A 22,818-nucleotide genomic window follows, 5' to 3' on the forward strand; every position below is an offset into this window, starting at 1 on the left:
TGAGCCATACGGACACAGAGGGCCAGAGATGAAACAGAGCGACTCAGAGCCTCTCAGCTCCATGGAACACCTGGGAAACTAGCAGAATGCCAGTGCTGCTCTAGAGCACTCCTCCTGCTGTAACTCTAGCATGGGAGGGATGACAACAAGAGGCCTGAGAGGCTTTCCCACGACCCTCCTGGTCATCTCCAGAAACACACTCCCTATCTCTGACAGGGGATAGGCCGCTGGTGATGTCATGCTACAGCCAGAATAGGCTGGGAGACCTGAGTTTCTATTCAGATAGATAGCTCATCCACCTTTTCATTACATCACAAGGAGAGGTGCCATGTTGTCTTATGGTGGTTTTATGGGAATTCCTCACTGAAAATGTTATGGCTGGAACCTTACTTACCCTAGCCACATATAAAAATCATTCACAAAGCTTTCAAAACCGTCTGGGATACATCTACCATAAGATAAACGCTGACACTTCCCCTAATCCCCAGACACGGGTCGGACTCAGAGAGCGGTTTGCCGTACCCTTCCATGAGCTCCTCCCCGTTGATGTAGCGCAGGCTCTTGAGGAAGGAGAGCGAGCCTAGCGTGTGGGAGTGGCGGATCCTCACGTAGCCTGTCACTGTCTGGATCAGCCCCATGAAGCTTTCCAGCTCCGAGGCGATGTTATCTGGAGAGAGGAGAGGGGAAAGTTAACAAACACATACTCAGACACAACAGTCAGCGTGTGAGAACACCAGCTCTGAACACATCAAATCCCACGGCAACTGTACTGAACACATCAAATCCCACGGCAACTGTACTGAACACATTAAATCCCACGGCAACTGTACTGAACACATCAAATCCCACAGGCAACTGTACTGAACACATCAAATCCCACAGGCAACTGTACTGAACACATCAAATCCCACGGCAACTGTACTGAACACATCAAATTCCACAGGCAACTGTACTGAACACATCAAATCCCACAGGCAACTGTACTGAACACATCAAATCCCACGGCAACTGTACTGAACACATCAAATCCCACAGGCAACTGTACTGAACACATCAAATCCCACAGGCAACTGTACTGAACACATCAAATCCCACAGGCAACTGTACTGAACACATTAAATCCCACGGCAACTGTACTGAACACATCAAATCCCACGGCAACTGTACTGAACACATCAAATCCCACAGGCAACTGTACTGAACACATCAAATCCCACAGGCAACTGTACTGAACACATCAAATCCCACGGCAACTGTACTGAACACATCAAATCCCACGGCAACTGTACTGAACACATCAAATCCCACAGGCAACTGTACTGAACACATCAAATCCCACAGCAACTGTACTGAACACATCAAATCCCACGGCAACTGTACTGAACACATCAAATCCCACAGGCAACTGTACTGAACACATTAAATCCCACGGCAACTGTACTGAACACATCAAATCCCACAGGCAACTGTACTGAACACATCAAATCCCACAGGCAACTGTACTGAACACATCAAATCCCACGGCAACTGTACTGAACACATCAAATTCCACAGGCAACTGTACTGAACACATCAAATCCCACAGGCAACTGTACTGAACACATCAAATCCCACGGCAACTGTACTGAACACATCAAATCCCACAGGCAACTGTACTGAACACATCAAATCCCACGGCAACTGTACTGAACACATCAAATCCCACAGGCAACTGTACTGAACACATCAAATGTTCAGTATGAGTCTGAAGGGCCTGCGCTCCGTGCTCCCTCCCGGTCTCTGGGGAGACAGACAGACTGAGTGGTCCTGGTTACTGGTACTGGTACTGGTACTCACTGCCACGGCGGATGTTGATGTGGAGGTTGCCTTTGATGACTGTGCAGCCCATTAGAGACTGAGCAGCATCCACTGAGTCGATGGTCTTGGAGTCACAGATCTTATCACACAGGCCATCACAGGCACTGCAGAACATACTGTGGTTGAGGAAGAGAGAGAAGAGGGAAAACAGTCAAGGAATGTCCTTAACCAAATAAAGCTACAAAATTACAATTTCCAAGAAACCAGATTAAGATGCCTCACCCTAACTCACCCAAAATTTCAAAAAATGTGTCTAATGTTTGCTTTGAAATAGAAGGTCACTTTCTTTATGAACTGTGTAATCTTTTATGAGTGCTTAATTGAACCCTTGGTTTCGTGAGAGTGACTCACTAAATGGCCCTAAAGACAAAAAAAAGACTGATATGTCCACAAATATATGGCAACAACGACTCAACATGGAATGTTTGGAGAATGAAAATCTAAATATGGAGACAAGTTACCCTGAGTCACAAACAAAGACATTCTCTTATTCAAACAGGGGAAATGTCAAATGGGGTAAATGTCCCGAGTTACAGCGCTGCTGTGAGGAATCCCTCCTGAATGCCTTCAAGCAACACTCAAGGTATTTTTTGTATCTTACGGTAATGCACCAATGGATGAGTCTTGTATACCGGGCACTGAGGTCAGCATCTTCCTCTGATTCTGAATTACATGGAATGTCCACAGGATTCAATCATTCATGACCTAACATGACTTTCTGCCTGAAGCATTTTTATCCCTGAAGCTTCTCTTTAAGAATGGAATCTCTGAGAGGACCAGGTGTGGAAGGGTTTCACATAGAATCTCTGAGAGGACCAGGTGTGGAAGGGTTTCACATAGAATCTCTGAGAGGACCAGGTGTGGAAGGGTTTCACATTGAATCTCTGAGAGGACCAGGTGTGGAAGGGTTTCACATTGAATCTCTGAGAGGACCAGATGTGGAAGGGTTTCACATTGAATCTCTGAGAGGACCAGGTGTGGAAGGGTTTCACATTGAATCCCTGAGAGGACCAGGTGTGGAATGGTTTCACATTGAATCTCTGAGAGGACCAGGTGTGGAAGGGTTTCACAATGAATCTCTGAGAGGACCAGGTGGGGAAGGGTTTCACATTGAATCTCTGAGAGGACCAGGTGTGGAAGGGTTTCACATTGAATCTCTGAGAGGACCAGGTGGGGAAGGGTTTCACATTGAATCTCTGAGAGGACCAGGTGGGGAAGGGTTTCACATAGAGGTGAATTATTCAGAAGACCTCTGCATGCAAATTCATAATGCAAAAAAACAAACACAGGGCCAGAGACACCCCACAACCAATATGTCAGAGGACTGTATACAGTAACAATAATGCTGTATATAATAGTATAGATGACCCATAACAGGACCATGCTTGATCCTGGAGAGCCCTTTAGAGCCTTTGAGGTGAAGTGTGCTCTCTGCTCTTTTACCTATTGCTCTCATTGCGTGTAAAGCCTGATGGACACTCAGGCATGCACTCTCCTTCGTGAATGACAAAGTCAAAGTCGCTGGGCAGGTGCACGCGGGCACACAGGTCCATGGTGATGCAGCGCCATCCCTCAAACTTGTAAGTGTCTGGGGGGCAGTCCTGCACGCAGCGTCCCTCGTGGTAGTAGTGCAGGCAGGCTGCGCAGGCCATGTCGTCGTCCGGCTCCGTACAGCTTCCCAGGCACTGGGCATGGCAACATTCACCACTGTCCGTACATGCCCTCCGCTCACACTTCTTCTCTGGGCACACTGGGCGAAACACAGAGAGAAACAGGTTAGTGAGATGACATGACTGGGTCAGAGTAAACAGTCACCATATTTCAATAGGTCTGGATGACAGGGTCAGAGTAAACAGTCACCATATTACAATAGGTCTGGATGACAGGGTCAGAGTAAACAGTCACCATATTACAATAGGTCTGGGTGACAGGGTCAGAGTAAACAGTCACCATATTACTATAGGTCTGGATGACAGGGTCAGAGTAAACAGTCACCATTTTACTATAGGTCTGGATGACAGTCTGAGTAAACAGTCACCATTTTACTATAAGTCTGGATGACAGAGTCTGAGTAAACAGTCACCATATTACTATAGGTCTGGATGACAGGGTCAGAGTAAACAGTCACCATATTACTGTCGATCTGGGTGACAGGGTCCGAGTAAACAGTCACCATTTTACAATAACACACTAAAACACACTAATGCAGCTAACAGATAAAGCACAGCTCACTGTTTAAGCTCATATACAGTCTCGAAATACAATAAATTAAAAGGCTTTTAGACTGGAATACATTTATGAGCTTCTTCCCCTGGAGAGGAAAAACGGTTAAATGGGTTAACTATTATTAGACCTATATCAAGTGTTCTGAGGACAGGAGTGAGGATAGGTGACATGACGAGACTCGGATTAAGCTGGACGGTGTGTGTGTGTGTGTGTGTGTGTGTGTGTGTGTGTGTGTGTGTGTGTGTGTGTGTGTGTGTGTGTGTGTGTGTGTGTGTGTGTGTGTGTGTGTGTGTGTGTGTGTGTGCGTTTACACACTATGTGTGCGTGCCTAGCCTGTTCTGTGCTCGTTGGAGGTCGAGGAGAGGCAGGCTTTAGGATTAGTGGGCTGTAAAATGGTAATCGCTGAGCAGAGCTGGGGAGCTGTAGAGCGCTGTCAGAGAGGAAGTGGTGTGCCGTCAGGGCGTCGAATGTTTGCGCAGGGCCCCACGCTGCTCTATGCCAGCCTTGTTAGTAAACTGCAGAGCTGGACCCACTACAGATACATATTATTGCTGTTTGGGACTATTAAGGGAATTTGAGGGAGGGGAAAGAGAGAGTGGAGAGAAATAGAGGTTGTCTCGCCAGTAGTTGGAGATCCATTGACTCCAGGAGCAGTGGAGGGCTCCAGGACGAGGTCCCGCTGAGAAGAACCTACGGACGTACAGTACAGTGCACCCCTACCAGATTACAGTGCACATCTTTATTCAAGTATGTTTTTTATTAAGGGACTTACCACCCAAGTCAAGAGAAAAAGACTCCAAAGAAAACCCTCATCTTATGCATCATAGGCTATACAATCCCAGACAGCTAGACAGAGACAGAGCTGTCTGATTTTCAGTCAATTGCTTGAGAAACAACATTGATGTATTTCATTGGTTTACCAATATTGTGCCTTAACTAGGGACAAAAATGACACCACTTACAGAGCTCAGAACTCCTATCCAAACTACCAGAGCAGCTTCCAAGACAGATGAACTTCCTTCAAGACCGTGAGAAAATCAACAGTAAAATTATTGTGTGGAGAACACTGGCATGTTTCAAATTAAGCTTTTAGCGACATGAATAACAGAATAGTCAGTGTTTACTGAGGATAGCAAAAGGACTGAACCGCACAACAATGTGGTATGAATAACAAAGCATTCCCTCTGGTTGAGACAGACACTGACTTTGGTTACAATAGTAGGAAAGACAGGCTCCAAACAGTCCATTGGATTTGCTGCCCTATCAACTCTACAACTACAAGACTTTAAATCCGCCTGTAATCAGCTCTGAATATCCGACCAGGTATTAGGCCTGTGCTGTAAGATGTTTAGACCTAAGTGGTATTAACCCATAGTTAGTACTGCTTATTATAATCCTTATGTGCTATATGCTGATGTCTCCGGCAGGAGAAGAGGAGGACAGGAGACTCACTAGTTCTAATGTATTAAAGGTCACCTGAGTTTGGTCAGGAAAGGGAAAATTACTTTTTCAGGGGCCCAAGGGATGCATGAGGGAAAGTGAGGTAGCATATCCCCATGGTAACTCATGCACAATGATAGGAGCTCTAATCTGGAGGCCAAGGGAAGTCTACTACACAGAGACAGGCCTGGGTGTGGGCCCAAGTGAATTGACGTGCAGGAGCCCTTGGTGACCCAGTGCTTTTGCAAAGGATTGTCCCCTGTGTGAAGAGGATCTAGTAAAATACCAACTCCAACTGAGAAGGCCAACGGCGAGCAACACGACGACACTCCTGGTTCCTTAGCAACGGGCTCCTGGGGCCAAGCGCTGCAGGCTGGACGGGCACAGCCAAACACACATACACGTCTCCATCATTCTGTCTGTTCAGGCCTATACATGCCACAGCACTAATGAGGAAATCCACCCATTGTGTGTTTATTGGGGTAATTAATCTACATACTGACATATAGAATGATACTCAATTAGGTGTATACTGAGTGTGATGCAGAGAGAGAAAGAGTATGAGAAAAAGAAAGAGCGAGAGAGAGAGTGTGTATAGTAGGGGTGTTTTTTCGAGAGGCAAGTTTGTTTGCTTGTATAAGACGTTTCTGGTGTCAGAAGATCAGCGGTGCTTGTGAATCAGGGGAGAGAAGGAGTGGGGCTAAACTAATCTCAACATGAATATTGCATGCTGTTTTACCAAACATCTGTGTCAGTTAAGGAGAACGTGACAATGCACTACAGCAATTCTGCAGTGCAAACACATCATACTCCCACAGTAGAAACTAGCCTAGCACTTATCTTCCTAACAAGGGAGGACACTCTTTCATCATTCCCACTCCTAACCATTTCTCAAATAGTTTAGATTCTTTCTCACATTGGTCAAATCACAAGCTGAACATACAAGAGGTTACTCAAACATTCCATCAGAGTTTTGTAATCAACAGAAAAACTGAAAAAAATGTAATGAACAACAAATGCTAACATTTTCAGCTATTTAGTTAAAACAACATAGGCATGATCCTTTTTAATTCTTCTGATACCTTTAGCCAACACTTCGGCTAATCACTCCATTTATTGCCATCCAGAATGTGATCATTTGTTTATTACTGATCATCTCCTCACCTTCAGCACACAGGAGTGAATGCGGGAAAACCTTTTCTAAACCCTATCACAGTGGAATGAGTATGGGTGGCAAATGAGAACTACACTTCCTTAAATAGCCAAATGGTCCTTTTATGAGCTATATATAGATACACCATTCCTCGTTCCAATTCCAACTCTCTAACAGGCTCTGGCTCAATGCTCCATAAATACCCAGCCATTCTGGACCTACTCCATGAAGATAAATGCTTTTCCTTTAACTAGCCTATCCAATGCCAACACATATTAGTCATTGATCTCGGAGTTGATTCCCATATTTTCATGATGGAGGTGAACAGAGAGAGAAAGAAAAGCAGAGAGGAGAAAAAAAACAGGAAGCCATTCATTTCTTGGAACTCTGTCAAAAGGGGGCAGCCCAGGCAAACTCAAAGAGGCCTCGCTGGGAGAGGTTCCGCATCATTTAAACAGATTCCTCAATGAAGAGAAATTCCAAACATGCATACCTTCCGCTGGGAGGAAGAGGGGGGAGCTGCTGCCTAACAATCCATATAAGTAAACCCCATTTCCCTGTGTGACCAAACAACCCGTGGTATCAAGGATACAATCCTGTATTTATAGATGCTCCAAGTGCAGCCAGCCTATTTACACGCTGCTTGCTCTACACACAGCTATGCATGGCATTGTGGGTTTCCACTGCTTCAGAGGAAAGGGAAGAGACCACCAGACTACCTAACAAGGAAGGGGCTCCACGCAGGACTGGTCAGAGAGTATGTCTCATCAACTTAGGAGTTAGTTATAGTCCTCATCTGGAAGGAGTGCTCTATATTGCACAGTATTGGATCTAAAGGAGATGAATCACAATTGACATGTATATCACTGAATTGAGGCTAAAATGTAAATAGATATAGTTTAAAAAATGCACTTTCAGTTATCCTTCATTAAAAATTAAAGAGTTCATTATGATACTGAAACACTGGGCTTAGAAAATATTAGCTGTAAATTGTTGTTGTGCCCAGTCATGTGTGACCGTCAGTAGAGAGAGCTGACAACACACTCCTGCTGCAGTGAACCAGAGGGTTGGGGGGTGGGTGTAGGGGTTTTGTACCATACTGTTATCCCTGCACAATCTCTCCCTCCCCTCTCCCAGTGAAAACTGTCAGGTCAGACGCCATAGACACTGCAGCTGCCCAGCCTGCCCCCGCTGCATGCTGCAAAATCACTGCAACGTGAGGAGCAGCACGGTCCATCTCCTCTGTAGTAAACAACACAATGAACACAGAGAGAGAGACAGAGAGTGGGCTCACCGCAGAGACATCCACACATTCCTGTACCCTCCAAGTAATAAAAGGAGAATGAACGAAGAGCTACAGTAAAATCAGTGCTGTAACAGACTGGAAAACAGAGATGCTGTATATAAAAGCCCATTGACCCACTTGGATGTTTTTCCTGTCATATGTTGCTGCCTGTGGTCTGAAGTCACTGGAGGAGCCTATGTAAAGTATCCCCAGAGTGTTCTGGGCAGCTCAGTAATCAAGGAGTAGAATGTTAACCCCTTTATCCTCTGAACCAGCACAATAACACACTTCAAGAGACTCAAATACAGGCTATAATAAACCCTGGATATCCTCTAGTTCTATAGTAGAGGGATGAGAATGCTCATCTTGCTGCAGGAATGCTACTGCAGGGCCAGGATGCAGATAAGTGGTCTGAGAGGTTTGGCTGACAAGCAGCATCTGCATCAGAGAGCGAGTGTCAGATCCTTGCATGGAGAAGGCTCACTGGCGGGGGTGATCATGGGGAGCTGTTGCGATCTTGTGTTAAGTAGCCTATGGGAACTTGATGTGACCCACCATCTGGCCGACGGCCCCCTCCCCCCTCTCCAGGGTTGGGGAGTAATGGACATGTAAGGGATTACAAAAAATGGAACTGTAATCGGTTACGTTACCAGCAAAAAAATATTGTAATCAGATTACTGATACATTTGAAAAACTAGACAATTACTTAGAGGATTACATTTAACTTCAGAAAGGACATTTGCGGGGGGGAAATTATTGCCACTTCTCTGTTTTCTCAATGACATTCAAATCAGCATTGAAAAGTGGCGCAAGTTTAAGTTTGTTCCACCTGAACGAGTCTGACCAGAGCCCACTATGATGACACACAACATGTGCTTGATGGATTTTTTAGGCTACAGTCCAAGCAATGTCTTCCAATGGTGCGACTGCTGTCGGCATCCAAAGATTATCCAAATTGAATAAACGCTTGGAGGTAAGGATGACAGCAGTGGTGTAGTCTACGGTAATACGGATATCCCTTATTATTGATATCTACAGTACCAGTCAAAAGTTTGGACACACCTACTCATTCCAGGGTTTTTCTTTATTTGTACTATTTTCTACTTTGTAGAATAATAGCGAAGACATTAAAACTATGAAATAAAACATATGGAATCATGTAGTAACCAAAAATGTGTTAAACATATATATTTAATATTTTAGATTCTTCAAAGTAGTCACCCTATGCCTTGATGACAGCTTTGAACACTCATGGCATTCTCTCAACCAGCTTCATGAGGTAGTCTCCTGGAATGCATTTCAATTAAGAGGTGTGCCTTGTAAAAAGTTAATCTGTGGAATTTCTTTCCTTCTTAATACGTTTGAGCCAATCAGTTGTCTTGTGACAAGGTAGGGGTGGTATACAGAAGATAACCTATTTGGTAAAAGACCAAGTCCATATTATGGCAAGAAATAAGAAAAGAGAAACGACAGTCCATCATTACGTTAAGACATGAAGGTCAGTCTATCTGGAAAATTTCAAGAACTTTGAAAGTTTCTTCAAGTGCAGTCGCAAAAACCATCAAGCACTGTTACGTTTACTCCCGCTCCCCCTCATTGGTGCTCGACGTCGCCAGTTGTCTTATTATTACGCACACCTGCCACAATCATTAAGTTCACCTGCACCTCAAGATACTCACCTGGACTCCATCACCTTCCTGATTACCTCCCCTATATCTGTTACTCCCCTTGGTTCTTTCCTCGGGCGTTATTGTTTCTGTTCCTGATTTCATGTCTATACGCTACCCGTGTTTCTTGTTTTGTTCCATGTTTGTTTGTTTATTAAATTCACTCCCTGTACCTGCTTTCCGATTATTAGCGTACACGTTACAGAATAACGCCTCACCAAAGGGAAGCAACAGGGATGTTTATGTTTTTTGTTTTAAATACTGGTCAAGTTGGGTCAAAGTGCGGCTGCTGAAGCAACCGGGGATGCCTCAGCTGGCTCGTCAGGATACCATGCCTCAGCTGTCTCGACAGGTCCTCAAGTTTCAGCTGAGCTGTAGAGCCAGGTTTTCAAGCCTCAGTTGGCTCGACAGGCTCCCGCGCCTCAGCCGGCTCGTCAGGCTCCCGCGCCTCAGCTGGCTCGTCAAGGTCCTGCGCCTTAGCCAGCTCGTCAGGGTCCCGCGCCTCAGCCGGCTCTACCGGTTTCCGTGCCTCAGCAGAAGCTACCGGCCCACTCGTGGTCCTCGGGACTGTCCCTCTGGTCGGCGTCATCAGCCGCGCGTCAGTGGGGTACTGTCACGTTTACTCCCGCTCCCCCTGTCTAGTGTTCGACATCACCAGTTGTCTTATTATTGCGCACACCTGCCACAATCGTTAAGCGCACCTGCGCCACATGACACTCACCTGGACTCCATCACCTTCCTGATTACCTCCCCTATATCTGTCACTCCCCTTGGTTCTTTCCAAGGTTCTTTTGGTTCTTTTATTGTTTCTGTTCCTGTGTTTCATGTCTGAACGGTACCCCTGTGTCTTGTTTTGTTCCATGTTAGTTTATTTATTAACCTCTACAGGATCGGTGTTGAGCTAACATAAGCTAATGTGATTAGCATGAGGTTGTAAGAAACCAAAATAAATCCCGGGACATAGACATATCTGATATGGGCAGAAGGCTTACATTCTTGTTAATCTAACTGCACTGTCCAATTTACAGTAGCTATTACTTCAAAATGTATGAATAAACCAATTAGGCACATTTGGGCATACAATATTTTTGAATAGATATGCAATAGTTCTTTGGATCAGTCTAAAATGTTGCACATACACTCCTGCCATCTAGTGGCCAAAGTATAAATGTTGCCAGATCTAGAATAAGGCCTTTCAAAGATGATGGTACAAAAATGACAGTATTATCTTTCATCAGATCTAATGTGTTATATTCTCCTACATTAATTTCACATTTACACAAACTTCAAAGTGTTTCCTTTCAAATGGTATCAAGAATATGCATATCCTTGCTTCAGGTCCTGAGCTACAGGCTGTTAGATTTGGGTATGTCATTTTAGGCGAAAATTGAAAAAAGGGGCGGATCCTTTTAAATTCACTCCCTGTACCTGCTTCCTGATTATTAGCATACACGTTACAAGCGCTATGATGAAACTGGCACTCATGAGGACCTCACAGGAAAGGACAACCCAGAGTTACCTCTGCTGCAGAGGAAAAGTACATTAGAGTTACCAAGCCTCAGATTGCAGCCCAAATAAATGCTTCACAGAGTTCAAGTAACAGACACATCTCACATCTGAACATCAACTGTTCAGAGGAGAATCAGGCCTGTCAAATTGCTGCAAAGAAACCACTACTAAAGGACACCAAGAAGAAGAAGAGACTTGCTTAGGCCAAGAAACCCGAGCAATGGACATTAGACCGGTTGAAATCTGTCCTTTGGTCTGATGAGTCCAAATTTGAGATTTTTGGTTCCAACCGCCATGTCTTTGTGAGACACAGAGCAGGTGAACGGATTATCTCTGCATGTGTGGTTCCCACCGTGACGCATGGAGGATGAGGTGTGATGGTGCTTTGCTGGTGACACTGTCAGTGATTTATTTTAAATTCAAGGGACCCTTAACCAGCATGGCTACCACAGCATTCTGCAGCGATACGCCATCCCATCTGGTTTGCACTTAATGGGACTATCATTTGTTTTCAACAGGAAAATGACCCAAAACACACCTCCAGGGTGTGTATGTGATATTTGACCAATAAGGACCAGGATGGAGTTCTGCATCAGATGACCTGGCGTCCACAATCACCCGACCTCAACCCAATTGAGATGGCTTGGGATGAGTTGGACAGCAAAGTGAAGGAAAAGCAGCCAACAAGAGCTCAGTATATGTGGGAACTCCTTCAAGACTGTTGGAAAATCATTCCTCATGAAGCAGGTTGAGAGAATGCAAAGAGTGTGCAAAGCTGTCATCAAGGCAAAGGGTGGCTACTTTGAAGAATCTCAAATATATTTTGATTTGTTTAACAATTTTTTGGTTACTACATGATTCCATTTGTGTAATTTCATAGTTTTGATGTCTTCACTATTATTCTACAATAGAAGAAAATAGTAAAAATAAAGAAAAACCCTTGAATGAGTAGGTTTGTCCAAACTTTTGACTGGTACTGTACTGCGTGTGTATATATATATATATATATATATATATATATATATATATATATAGATATATATATATAGATATATATATATATATATATATATATATAGATATATATATAGATATATATATATATATATATAGATATATATATATAGATATATATATATATATAGATATATATATATATCTATATATATATATATATATATATATATATATAGATATAGATATATATATATATATATAGATATATATATATATATATATATATAGATATATAGATATAGATATATAGATATAGATATATATATATATATATATATATATATATAGATATATATATAGATATAGATATATATATAGATATATATATAGATATATATATATATAGATATATATAGATATATATAGATATATATATAGATATATATAGATATATATATAGATATATATATATATATTATATATATATATATATACAGTTGAAGTCGGAAGTTTACATACACTTAGGTTGGAGTCATTAAAACAAATTTTTCAAATAGCTGATGATGATGTTATGGCTTTAGAAGCTTCTTTAAAATATATCCACAGGTACACCTCCAATTGACTCAAATGATGTCAATTGGAGGTGTACCTGTGGATATATTTTAAGGCCTACCTTCAAACTTAGCGCATCTTTGCTTGACATCATAGGAAAATCAAAAGAAATCAGTCAAGAACTCAGGAAAAAAATTGTAGACCTCCACAATTTTGGTTCATCCTTGGGAGCAATTTCCAAACACCTGAAGGTACCATGTTCACCTGTACAAACAATAGTACGCAAGTATAAACATCATGGGACCACGCAGCCGTCATACCGCTCAGGTAGGAGAAGCGTTCTGTCTCGTAGAGATCAACATACTTTGGTGCGAAAAGTGCAAATCAATCCCAGAACAACAGCAAAGGATCTTGTGAAGATGCTGGAGGAAACAAGTACAAAAGTATCTATATCCACAGTAAAAACGAGTCCTATATCGACATAACCTGAAAGGCTGCTCAGCAAGAAAGAAGCCAGTACTCCAAATCCGCCATAAAAAAACTGATTACGGTTAACAACTGCACATGGGGACAAAGATCGTACTTTTTGGAGAAATGTCCTCTGGTCTGATGAAACAAAAATAGAACTGTTTGGCCATAATGACACTCGTTATGTTTGGAGGAAAAAGGGGGACGCTTGTAAGCCGAAGAACACCATACCAATCGTGAAGCACGGGGGTGGCAGCATCATGTTGTGGGGGTGCTTTGCTGCAGGAGGGACTAGTGCACTTCACAAAATAGATGGCATCATGAGGGAGGAAAATTATGTGGATATATTGAAGCAACATCTCAAGACATCAGTCAGGAAGTTAAAGATTGGTCGCAAATGGGTCTTCCAAATGGACAATGACCCCAAACATACTTCCAAAGTTGTGGCAAAAAAGCTTAAGGACAACAAAGTCATGGTATTGGAGTGGCCATCACAAAGCCAAAATTCACCCAACTTATTGTGGGAAGCTTGTGGAAGGCTACCTGAAACGTTTGACCCAAATTAAACAATTTAAAGGCAATGCTAGTAAATACTAATTGAGTGCATGTAAACTTCTGACCCACTGGGAATGTGATGAAAGAAATAAAAGCTGAAATAAATTATTCTCTCTACTATTATTCTGACATTTCACATTCTTAAAATAAAGTGGTGATCCTAACTGACATAAAACAGGGAATTATTACTAGGATTAAATGTCAGGAATTGTGAAAAACTGAGTTTAAATGTATTTGGCTAAGGTGTATGTAAACTTCCGACTTCAACTGTATATATACACTGCTCAAAAAAATAAAGGGAACACTTAAAAAACACAATGTAACTCCAAGTCAATCACACTTCTGTGAAATCAAACTGTCCACTTAGGAAGCAACACTGATTGACAATAAATGTCACATGCTGTTGTGCAAATGGAATAGACAAAAGGTGGAAATTATAGGCAATTAGCAAGACACCCCCCAAAACAGGAGTGATTCTGCAGGTGGTGACCACAGACCACTTCTCAGTTCCTATGCTTCCTGGCTGATGTTTTGGTCACTTTTGAATGCTGGCGGTGCTCTCACTCTAGTGGTAGCATGAGACGGAGTCTACAACCCACACAAGTGGCTCAGGTAGTGCAGTTCATCCAGGATGGCACATCAATGCGAACTGTGGCAAAAAGGTTTGCTGTGTCTGTCAGCGTAGTGTCCAGAGCATGCAGGCGCTACCAGGAGACAGGCCAGTACATCAGGAGACGTGGAGGAGGCCGTAGGAGGGCAACAACCCAGCAGCAGGACCGCTACCTCCGCCTTTGTGCAAGGAGGTGCACTGCCAGCGCCCTGCAAAATGACCTCCAGCAGGCCACAAATGTGCATGTGTCTGCTCAAACGGTCAGAAACAGACTCCATGAGGGTGGTATGAGGGCCCGACGTCCACAGGTGGGGGTTGTGCTTACAGCCCAACACCGTTCAGGACGTTTGGCATTTGCCAGAGAACACCAAGATTGGCAAATTCGCCACTGGCGCCCTGTGCTCTTCACAGATGAAAGCAGGTTCACACTGAGCACATGAGCACATGTGACAGACGTGACAGAGTCTGGAGACGCCGTGGAGAACGTTCTGCTGCCTGCAACATCCTCCAGCATGACCGGTTTGGCGATGGGTCAGTCATGGTGTGGGGTGGCATTTCTTTGTGGGGCCGCACAGCCCTCCATGTGCTCGCCAGAGGTAGCCTGACTGCCATTAGGTACCGAGATGAGATCCTCAGACCCCTTGTGAGACCATATGCTGACACATGCACATTTGTGGCCTGCTGGAGGTCATTTTGCAGGGCTCTGGCAGTGCACCTCCTTGCACTAAGGCGGAGGTACCGGTCCTGCTGCTGGGTTGTTGCCCTCCTACGGCCTCCTCCACGTCTCCTGATGTACTGGCCTGTCTCCTGGTAGCGCCTGCATGCTCTGGACACCACGCTGACAGACACAGCAAACCTTTTTGCCACAGTTCGCATTGATGTGCCATCCTGGATGACCTGCACTACCTGAGCCACTTGTGTGGGTTGTAGACTCCGTCTCATGCTACCACTAGAGTGAGAGCACCGCCAGCATTCAAAGTGACCAAAACATCAGCCAGGAAGCATAGGAACTGAGAAGTGGTCTGTGGTCACCACCTGCAGAATCACTCCTGTTTTGGGGGGTGTCTGGCTAATTGCCTATAATTTCCACCTTTTGTCTATAACATTTGCACAACAGCATGTGAAATTTATTGTCAATCAGTGTTGCTTCCTAAGTGGACCGTTTGATTTCACAGAAGTGTGATTGACTTGGAGTTACATTGTGTTGTTTAAGTGTTCCCTTTATTTTTTTGAGCAGTGTATATATATATATATATATATATATATATTCTGGACTGGAATTCTGGACTCTGACATTGCTCAATCTGATATTTATAAATGTTTTATTTAAATTCTTTGGAATATGTATGTATTGCTAGGTATTACTGCACTGTTGGAGCTAGAAACACAAGCATGTTACTGAACCTGCGATAACATCTGCAAATCTGTGTACACGACCAATACACTGATTTGATTTTTAATTTTGTAATATCTATGCTTTTCAAGGCCAGAAATAAAAACAATAAATATAATCCTATAGTAATAACAAAAATAGCAGTTATTAAATAAAAATAACACCTAATATTATACACATTGGATTATTATTATTATTAAATGCATTCTTATAATCCTAGATATCCAATTTGCCAGTGTCATGAATAGGATGTGCGACGTGTGCAACAGAGTTGGGAAATTATTCATGATTTACTGGGGAGGAGTTTGAGGGGGTGTAACTGGGAGAGTTTTCTTGTGGACTAATAACAGACGTGCAGGGGCGGTTCTGGATGATTGGCATGTTATTGAGTCTGGAGTAGAGATGGTAAACAATTCTTCTCTGGTGAGGGGAGTGGGAGGGGGAGCTGTAACCATGGTGACTAAACATGCCCTTTTCAGCATACAGTGACTATACCTTCAGGAAAAACCTGAAAAGATGTTGTTTGATACGATACAATACAATTTCACTCTCAAAACTCAAAAATCCCCTTTGTTGTAGAGGATGTTATTTTGCCTTCGCTGGAACAAAGCCTGCATGTTTTAGGGGCCAAAAACATTGAGAAAAGAGTATCAAAGGAGTATACTCATTATCTAATCACAACCATGATCTTTGAATGGTAGTTAAATGTCATCTCATATGTCATCTGACCTGAAAACAAGCCTACATCTATGGCAAATCAATGTATCATATGTTCGATTAGATTGTTATCTCCTTCCTTGCTCTATTAACATGGACCCATTAACAGTTCAAGTAATCTGCATGCATCCATTTATTGCAATTTCCAGCCTATACACCAAGACCATCTATGGAGATTGAAACTAGTGAGCTCAATGCTGACCCCAGCAGTCAGGTAAAGTAGCCACTCATGTTGTAAACAGTGTCAAAGCTCTCCGTCTCAAGATTACCAGCAGAGCCAAGAGCAGTAGCAGCAGTCGGCAACCGTCTGGACCAACCGCCTCCACAGGGCTGTGCAGCTCCTGCAGCCTGAGTCCTCCCCCACCCCCAGCTCCCTGGCCTCCATCAGGCCACATCCTCATCCAGCAACCCGATCCTCCCCTGGAGCCCCCAGCGGATCACTCTAGACACTTGTTTAAAGCACATCAGCACAGCGAGCCAGATCGAGAGGATGATTCCTTCCTACACACAGCCTAGGACAGCCAAAGGCAAACAGCACCAACAAATCCAAAACTACTGTTGCTGTTACAACGAAGTGTTTCAAGGACTAGCTCAAATTGGCCGATTTAATCAGATGTTTTGCACATTTTCAGACACAACATCCGCTTGTTTGTTCATGGAGTTACTGTGGTCCTACATGTTTTGCTTTAAACTGTATTTTTATGGTCAAACTCTGTAGCGTCTACAATCATACCTGATGTAGTTTTCTCATGCAGACAGCTGGCTCAGGAAAGCTTGAAAAATGTCTCTTCAGTGTTTTGCAGGTGTACGTGAACTCATTCCTCTCAGCACTGTGTTTTTGAGTCTCTTCCACTCCCATGCCCACTAAAGACCAGCACTGTGTTTTTGAGTCTCTTCCACTCCCATGCCCACTAAAGACCAGCACTGTGTTTTTGAGTCTCTTCCACTCCCATGCCCACTAAAGACCAGCACTGTGTTTTTGAGTCTCTTCCACTCCCATGCCCACTAAAGACCAGCACTGTGTTTTTGAGTCTCTTCCACTCCCATGCCCACTAAAGACCAGCACTGTGTTTTTGAGTCTCTTCCACTCCCATGCCCACTAAAGACCAGCACTGTGTTTTTGAGTCTCTTCCACTCCCATGCCCACTAAAGACCAGCACTGTGTTTTTGAGTCTCTTCCACTCCCATGCCCACTAAAGACCAGCACTGTGTTTTTGAGTCTCTTCCACTCCCATGCCCACTAAAGACCAGCACTGTGTTTTTGAGTCTCTTCCACTCCCATGCCCACTAAAGACCAGCACTGTGTTTTTGAGTCTCTTCCACTCCCATGCCCACTAAAGACCAGCACTGTGTTTTTGACTAAGGTATGTGCTGGTCTGTGTGTTCAGGCATGCATGGCATTTCACAACACCCATGTTCAGTCACAACAACACACACCCCTTCCTTCCACCCTCAGGCCTCAGCCCACGGGAGCTGCTGCCTGCTAATGTTGTCTTACACATATGCAATACATTATTATATAGAACTGTGTTTTCCTATCGTAGATGCATGAGAGACCATTTAGTGGAGAGCATTTTGAGTATAGGCGTACTGTTAAGCAGCTATAGTGCCACATACGATGTCTTCTGTCAAACATCTGTAAATATTGTTGTTATACTTTTTTTTCAAAATGGCTGAAATATTAAACATACTTTTATGAGTCAGGGAGTGGAAACATATTTAACCTTTATCAGCTATCAGCAGTGAGTCTTACACAATTATATACAGGAAGGGATTCTGGTCATAGAGAGATAGGGAATGTTTGGAGCCTCATATTTGACGGAAGGGTCCTGGATCCTAAATGTGTTGTCTAAATATGGTGGTTGTGTGAGGTCCTGGGCTTCAGAGATGAGGCAGCCCAGTCTCTCATCCCAGTCGCCCAGCCCAATCTCTCAGCTCATGCCCAGACAGACACAGATAGACAGAGGATGCCTCTAGATCTTATTTTTAGTCCAAACAGTGCCCTCGGCATTCTCCCTTATTAATTCAGGAAACTCTCCAAGTTCATCTGAGGACTCTTCACGGCGGCTGAGTTCAAGCTGTCATGAATGAAAAACAGGTTGGAATGGAACTCTCTCTCTCTTCTCACTCTTGTTTTCTCGTCTTGTCATCTCCCGGTGTGACTAACCTGCCTACTAAGACATTGCTCAAATTAACGACAGCGTGTCATTTGATCTCCACTCTCGTCCAATGTAGAGCGCTTTCAAATCAAGGAGTTATTGAGATGCCTGTTTTGTGACAGCCAATTAAATGTATCATGAAATAAACATTGGGAATATAGTGCATACTGCATTTTTCTGGCAAACCCATTCACATAAGAATGTAAAGCCATGTTAATGACAGTTGGCAAGAGCAAATCAAATTACTGTCAGTTTTGTTCTGGTCAGGCATGATGATGATGACATTCATGGTAGAACACAAACATGGGAAGCATTCCGGCACACAAGGTTCTATTTGGCAGGGCCAAAGCAGCCATGTCTTCTCACTGGCTTAAACACACATTAGAATGGGAAAGGGCAAACTCGGTGAGAAACCAGGCTACGCTTTTTTTCACCGATTCAGAGGTGTTTCCTCTCACTGTAAGTGGCTTCTAAAAATACCTGAGTTACCAGATCTGCTTCATTAAATGCACTGTGTTCCCTGGCAGCCCTGAGCTGGCTGGCTGGCTAGTTGGCTGGCTGTTTGGCTGGCTGCCTAGTTGGCTGGCTGGCTGTCTGGCTGACTGACTGGCTGGCTGGCTAGTTGGCTTGCTGGCTAGTCTGTCCCTCACACCCCCACCCAACACATGACCATATAGTCCCTCCTCCCAGCACTACAGACACATACACCAGTACCATTTCCCTATATCCAAAGGAACAAAAACAACTTAGCACATGATTTCTTGCCACGTGTCTGCATGTTCACCTAAATTATGCCCCATACTCCCACTTAGCACATTCCATAGCATATACCATATTTTATTAAGTTGTGCTAGACTCCAATCACAACAATGTAACTACACATGACTCCAATCACAACAATATAACTACACATGGCCTTTGTCCCCTTCTCCATGACTTGTTTTGACTGATGCAGGCGTGAGTGACGCACTTCAGTGTGGCTCTGCACCTCCCTGTCCCCAGACTGCAGGAGTCAGAGACTAGGAGCATTATAGGGGAACATTACATCACAACACAAGCTAATACTAAAACTGGCCAACACCTTGGCTGCAAACCGGTCCTATTTCATGAACTGGATTATTACTCTGCCTGTAAGTACGCTGTCTGCACAGAACAGAGACTGAGAGTCCACAAGCACAGAGCCAATCAGAGCCTCTGGATTGTGGCGGTTCTGATGCTGCCAAGCCCTATTTTTGTGGATAGCCATCTGCAGCTTTGCGGCAGGCTTCAGTACGATTGGCACACAGCACACACACTTCATCCTGGCACTGCGGCTTGCACACACTACTGGCACAACATCTGGATTTAAAATGACATCTGTATTTTACATTTACTTCAAGGAAGCCCTAATCCTGATTAGGCAGACAAACATTTACTCTTACTTAAAAAGCAGATGAAGCTGTATTCATATTCACTCTAGGCCTCCTCATTTGGATAAATTGGGAGTGCTTTACCAAAACAGATAATGTCATTAATTAATTGCTAATCTGACAGCTGGTGGATAGAAAATCCTCAAAATATACTTAAATGTGTAGTTGCAGTGTGTGTGTGTGTGTGTGTGTGTGTGTGTGTGTGTGTGTGTGTGTGTGTGTGTGTGTGTGTGTGTGTGTGTGTGTGTGTGTGTGTGTGTGTGTGTGTGTGTGTGTGTGTGCGTTCTAACCCAGACGACGGTTCTGTTGTCTTGAGCCACTCTTTAACAGAGGTTGTCAGAGGCGATACGTCTGACTCTGCAGTCTCTTCTCTTATCTTTCCTCTCTCGATCTCTCTTCTCTCCCTCCTATTTCTCTCCCTCCCTCTACCTCTCTCTCTCTCTCTCTCTCTCTTGTATGACCGTCGCCAGGCAGCTGGCACACCCAGACCAGCCTTTGGCGAGAGACATTTTGTTTTGCTGCCTATTTCACTGGCTTTCTCTGTCTCGTTTTGTTATGGGGATGCCAGCAAGCGTCTTCCACTTCTCCGGCTGGCATTCCGATCTTCAAGAAAACGTTGGTGGGGAGCCCCGTTTCCCAGTGTCATTTAATTTTCATATTGTGTTTCTCAAGCATTCACATGGTTGGTGTGTGGATGTTTTTCTACTTTAAAAAGGACCAACCAAGGGTTCAACAAGTGCAGTTGTTTCTGGTCTTGACATCGGTTGAAATAGGGCAGAAAGATAGTCTGCCCAACTTCAGTAACAGCTTTGTTTGGATTTTGGATTTTAGGCCTTTCAAGTGTAATGGTCTGATAACGTTCTCCTCAGCCTGACTGTATCAATAGGTAGGCCATGATAACATTATGATCAAGTACCCAACACAAAGTACCATAAGCTTCATTTCACATGAAAGAGACGTAGCCTAGGATCTTTCACATCACATGGATATCAAGGGTTCAATGCTTGTTCTGCTAATTTCCTACATGCCTATCTATTGTAAAGCCCAGGGCTCTCTGGCCGTTCATGGACAAAAATACAGAGGAGAAAAAAAGGCCACTCATACTGAATTAGTGCCATGTTGACACACTGATAAGATTATAGAGGTGTGGTCATGTTAGAGGATACACTCCTTTTGTATTGTTGACACAATAAATATTTTAAAGTGTTACACACCCTCCCTTGTTTCCAATTTCATCCTGTTTTATCAAAAGGCCAATTCAGAATGCAAATAGTAGAGACAAGATATTAGCAATCTTCTTCATGCTCCTCTGTTAGAGAGGACAATAAAAACTGTCGGTATGTGTTATGGTGAGGATTAGACGGCTTTGATTACACTAAGACGCTATTATATTGCCGTAAACAATGAACTCAGAATAGCTTGTCCTCATTAAGCATTGGGTAACACAGCACCAAATAAGGCTCTGCAGTTACACATGCTGTGGTATAAAAAAACGTCACTGTTTACGGTCTTTGAACAAATTAGGGGTTACGTCACCTAAGTTTCTCCCTCAGACCGAGCGAACACAGTTCGAGCTTTGCAGGATAACTGAAGTTAATCTGGGGTATTGTACCACACCTTTTACACTACTGACTTCAGATATGAAGTTTGACAGAACAATATTAAGATCTTAGAAGTAAAAGGGACAGAGGCTGCACACAGCCTAGCTCTGGTACACAACAACAAGTAGTTCATAGAGAGGGTTGCTCGGAAATCCCCAAGTGTTGTTGTTGGTTAGGGAGAGGGGCAAACTGTGAGGTCGCCTGGCTGGCACGCGTAGAGTCAGACGCAGGGATCAAGGGATTGAGGATAGGGGCCAGAGGCCAGGGGCCAGGGGCCAGAGCTCAGAGCAAGCCTGGCCTGGTTAGCCCTGGTCAGCGCTCCAACAGTACACACTTCCTACTGGCTGCAAGTGACATCATCATTTTCTTCCCCCTTTTCACCTCCTCTTTTTAGTGAGAGGAGAGTTTTGCCCTTCCTCTCTCTCTCTCTCTCCCCACCACTATTTTTTTGTCTCTCTTCCCCCTTTTAGGGACCCCGTGCAGCTCATATGGCCACCCTAGTACGAGATGAGAAGAAACAGAGGGAAAGAATGAGAGAGAAAAAGGAGAGGGACAGAAGTTTTAGTCACTGGTACAGTCATTATGAGCATCAGAACTATATAAGCCCATAATGTAGATAGGCTTAACTAAGCAGTTCTCTCTCCGTGCTTCCCCTCATTTTGATACTGTATCTCTTGTTGGAGCTGGCTGGAGGTTGGGCTGCGTGAGGCTAGTGTTCGTGTGCTGGTGTGGAAAGTGCACGCTGTGTCTGTGACATTCACAGGACGTGGCATGTGTGCAGGGATGCAGAGCCCACCCCCAGTGAACCCCCTCTGACACATCACACTCAGTTACCATTAATGTCCACCGTCAGTGTGGGCTCCCATGGGCCAGTGTGAGGTCCGCTGAGACAGGGCAGGAACACACACACACACACACACACACACACACACAAACACAAACACAGCTGCACACAAGCACTCCTCATCCCTGGCTAAAAGCATGTGTTGTGGTGTGTTATTGTGAATAGAGCTTAAGTTGTACTGTTGCAAAACTTCCTTCATCACCAGCTGAACTTCACAAACATATTGGAAACCCAAGAACGAGGGAGACAGAGAAAAGGAGATACAGAGACAGGGACAGAGACAGGGTTAGACAGAGACACGGACAGACAGGGACAGACAAAGTCAGGGACAGAAACAGACAGAGACAGGTACAAACAGAGACAGGGACAGATAGAGACCCAGACAGGGACAGACAGAGACAGGGAAAGACAGAGAC

The 22,818-nt window shown here is 44.0% G+C and overlaps 1 protein-coding gene across 1 annotated transcript in view; it reads right to left on the reverse strand.

Annotated features, from left to right (window-relative positions):
- igf1ra (insulin-like growth factor 1a receptor) overlaps positions 1-22,818 on the reverse strand; it is a 125,328-nt gene that overhangs the window by 35,310 nt on the left and 67,200 nt on the right. Inside the window, exons 3-5 of the mRNA XM_055934204.1 lie at positions 3,301-3,607; positions 1,837-1,973; positions 523-667 (exon numbers count right to left, since the gene is read on the reverse strand). Coding sequence (XP_055790179.1) covers positions 523-667; positions 1,837-1,973; positions 3,301-3,607 — 589 coding nt within the window. The remainder of the gene's footprint in view (positions 1-522; positions 668-1,836; positions 1,974-3,300; positions 3,608-22,818) is intronic.

The sequence above is a fragment of the Salvelinus fontinalis genome, chromosome 9, assembly GCF_029448725.1.
Source record: "Salvelinus fontinalis isolate EN_2023a chromosome 9, ASM2944872v1, whole genome shotgun sequence".
NCBI lineage: Eukaryota > Metazoa > Chordata > Actinopteri > Salmoniformes > Salmonidae > Salvelinus > Salvelinus fontinalis.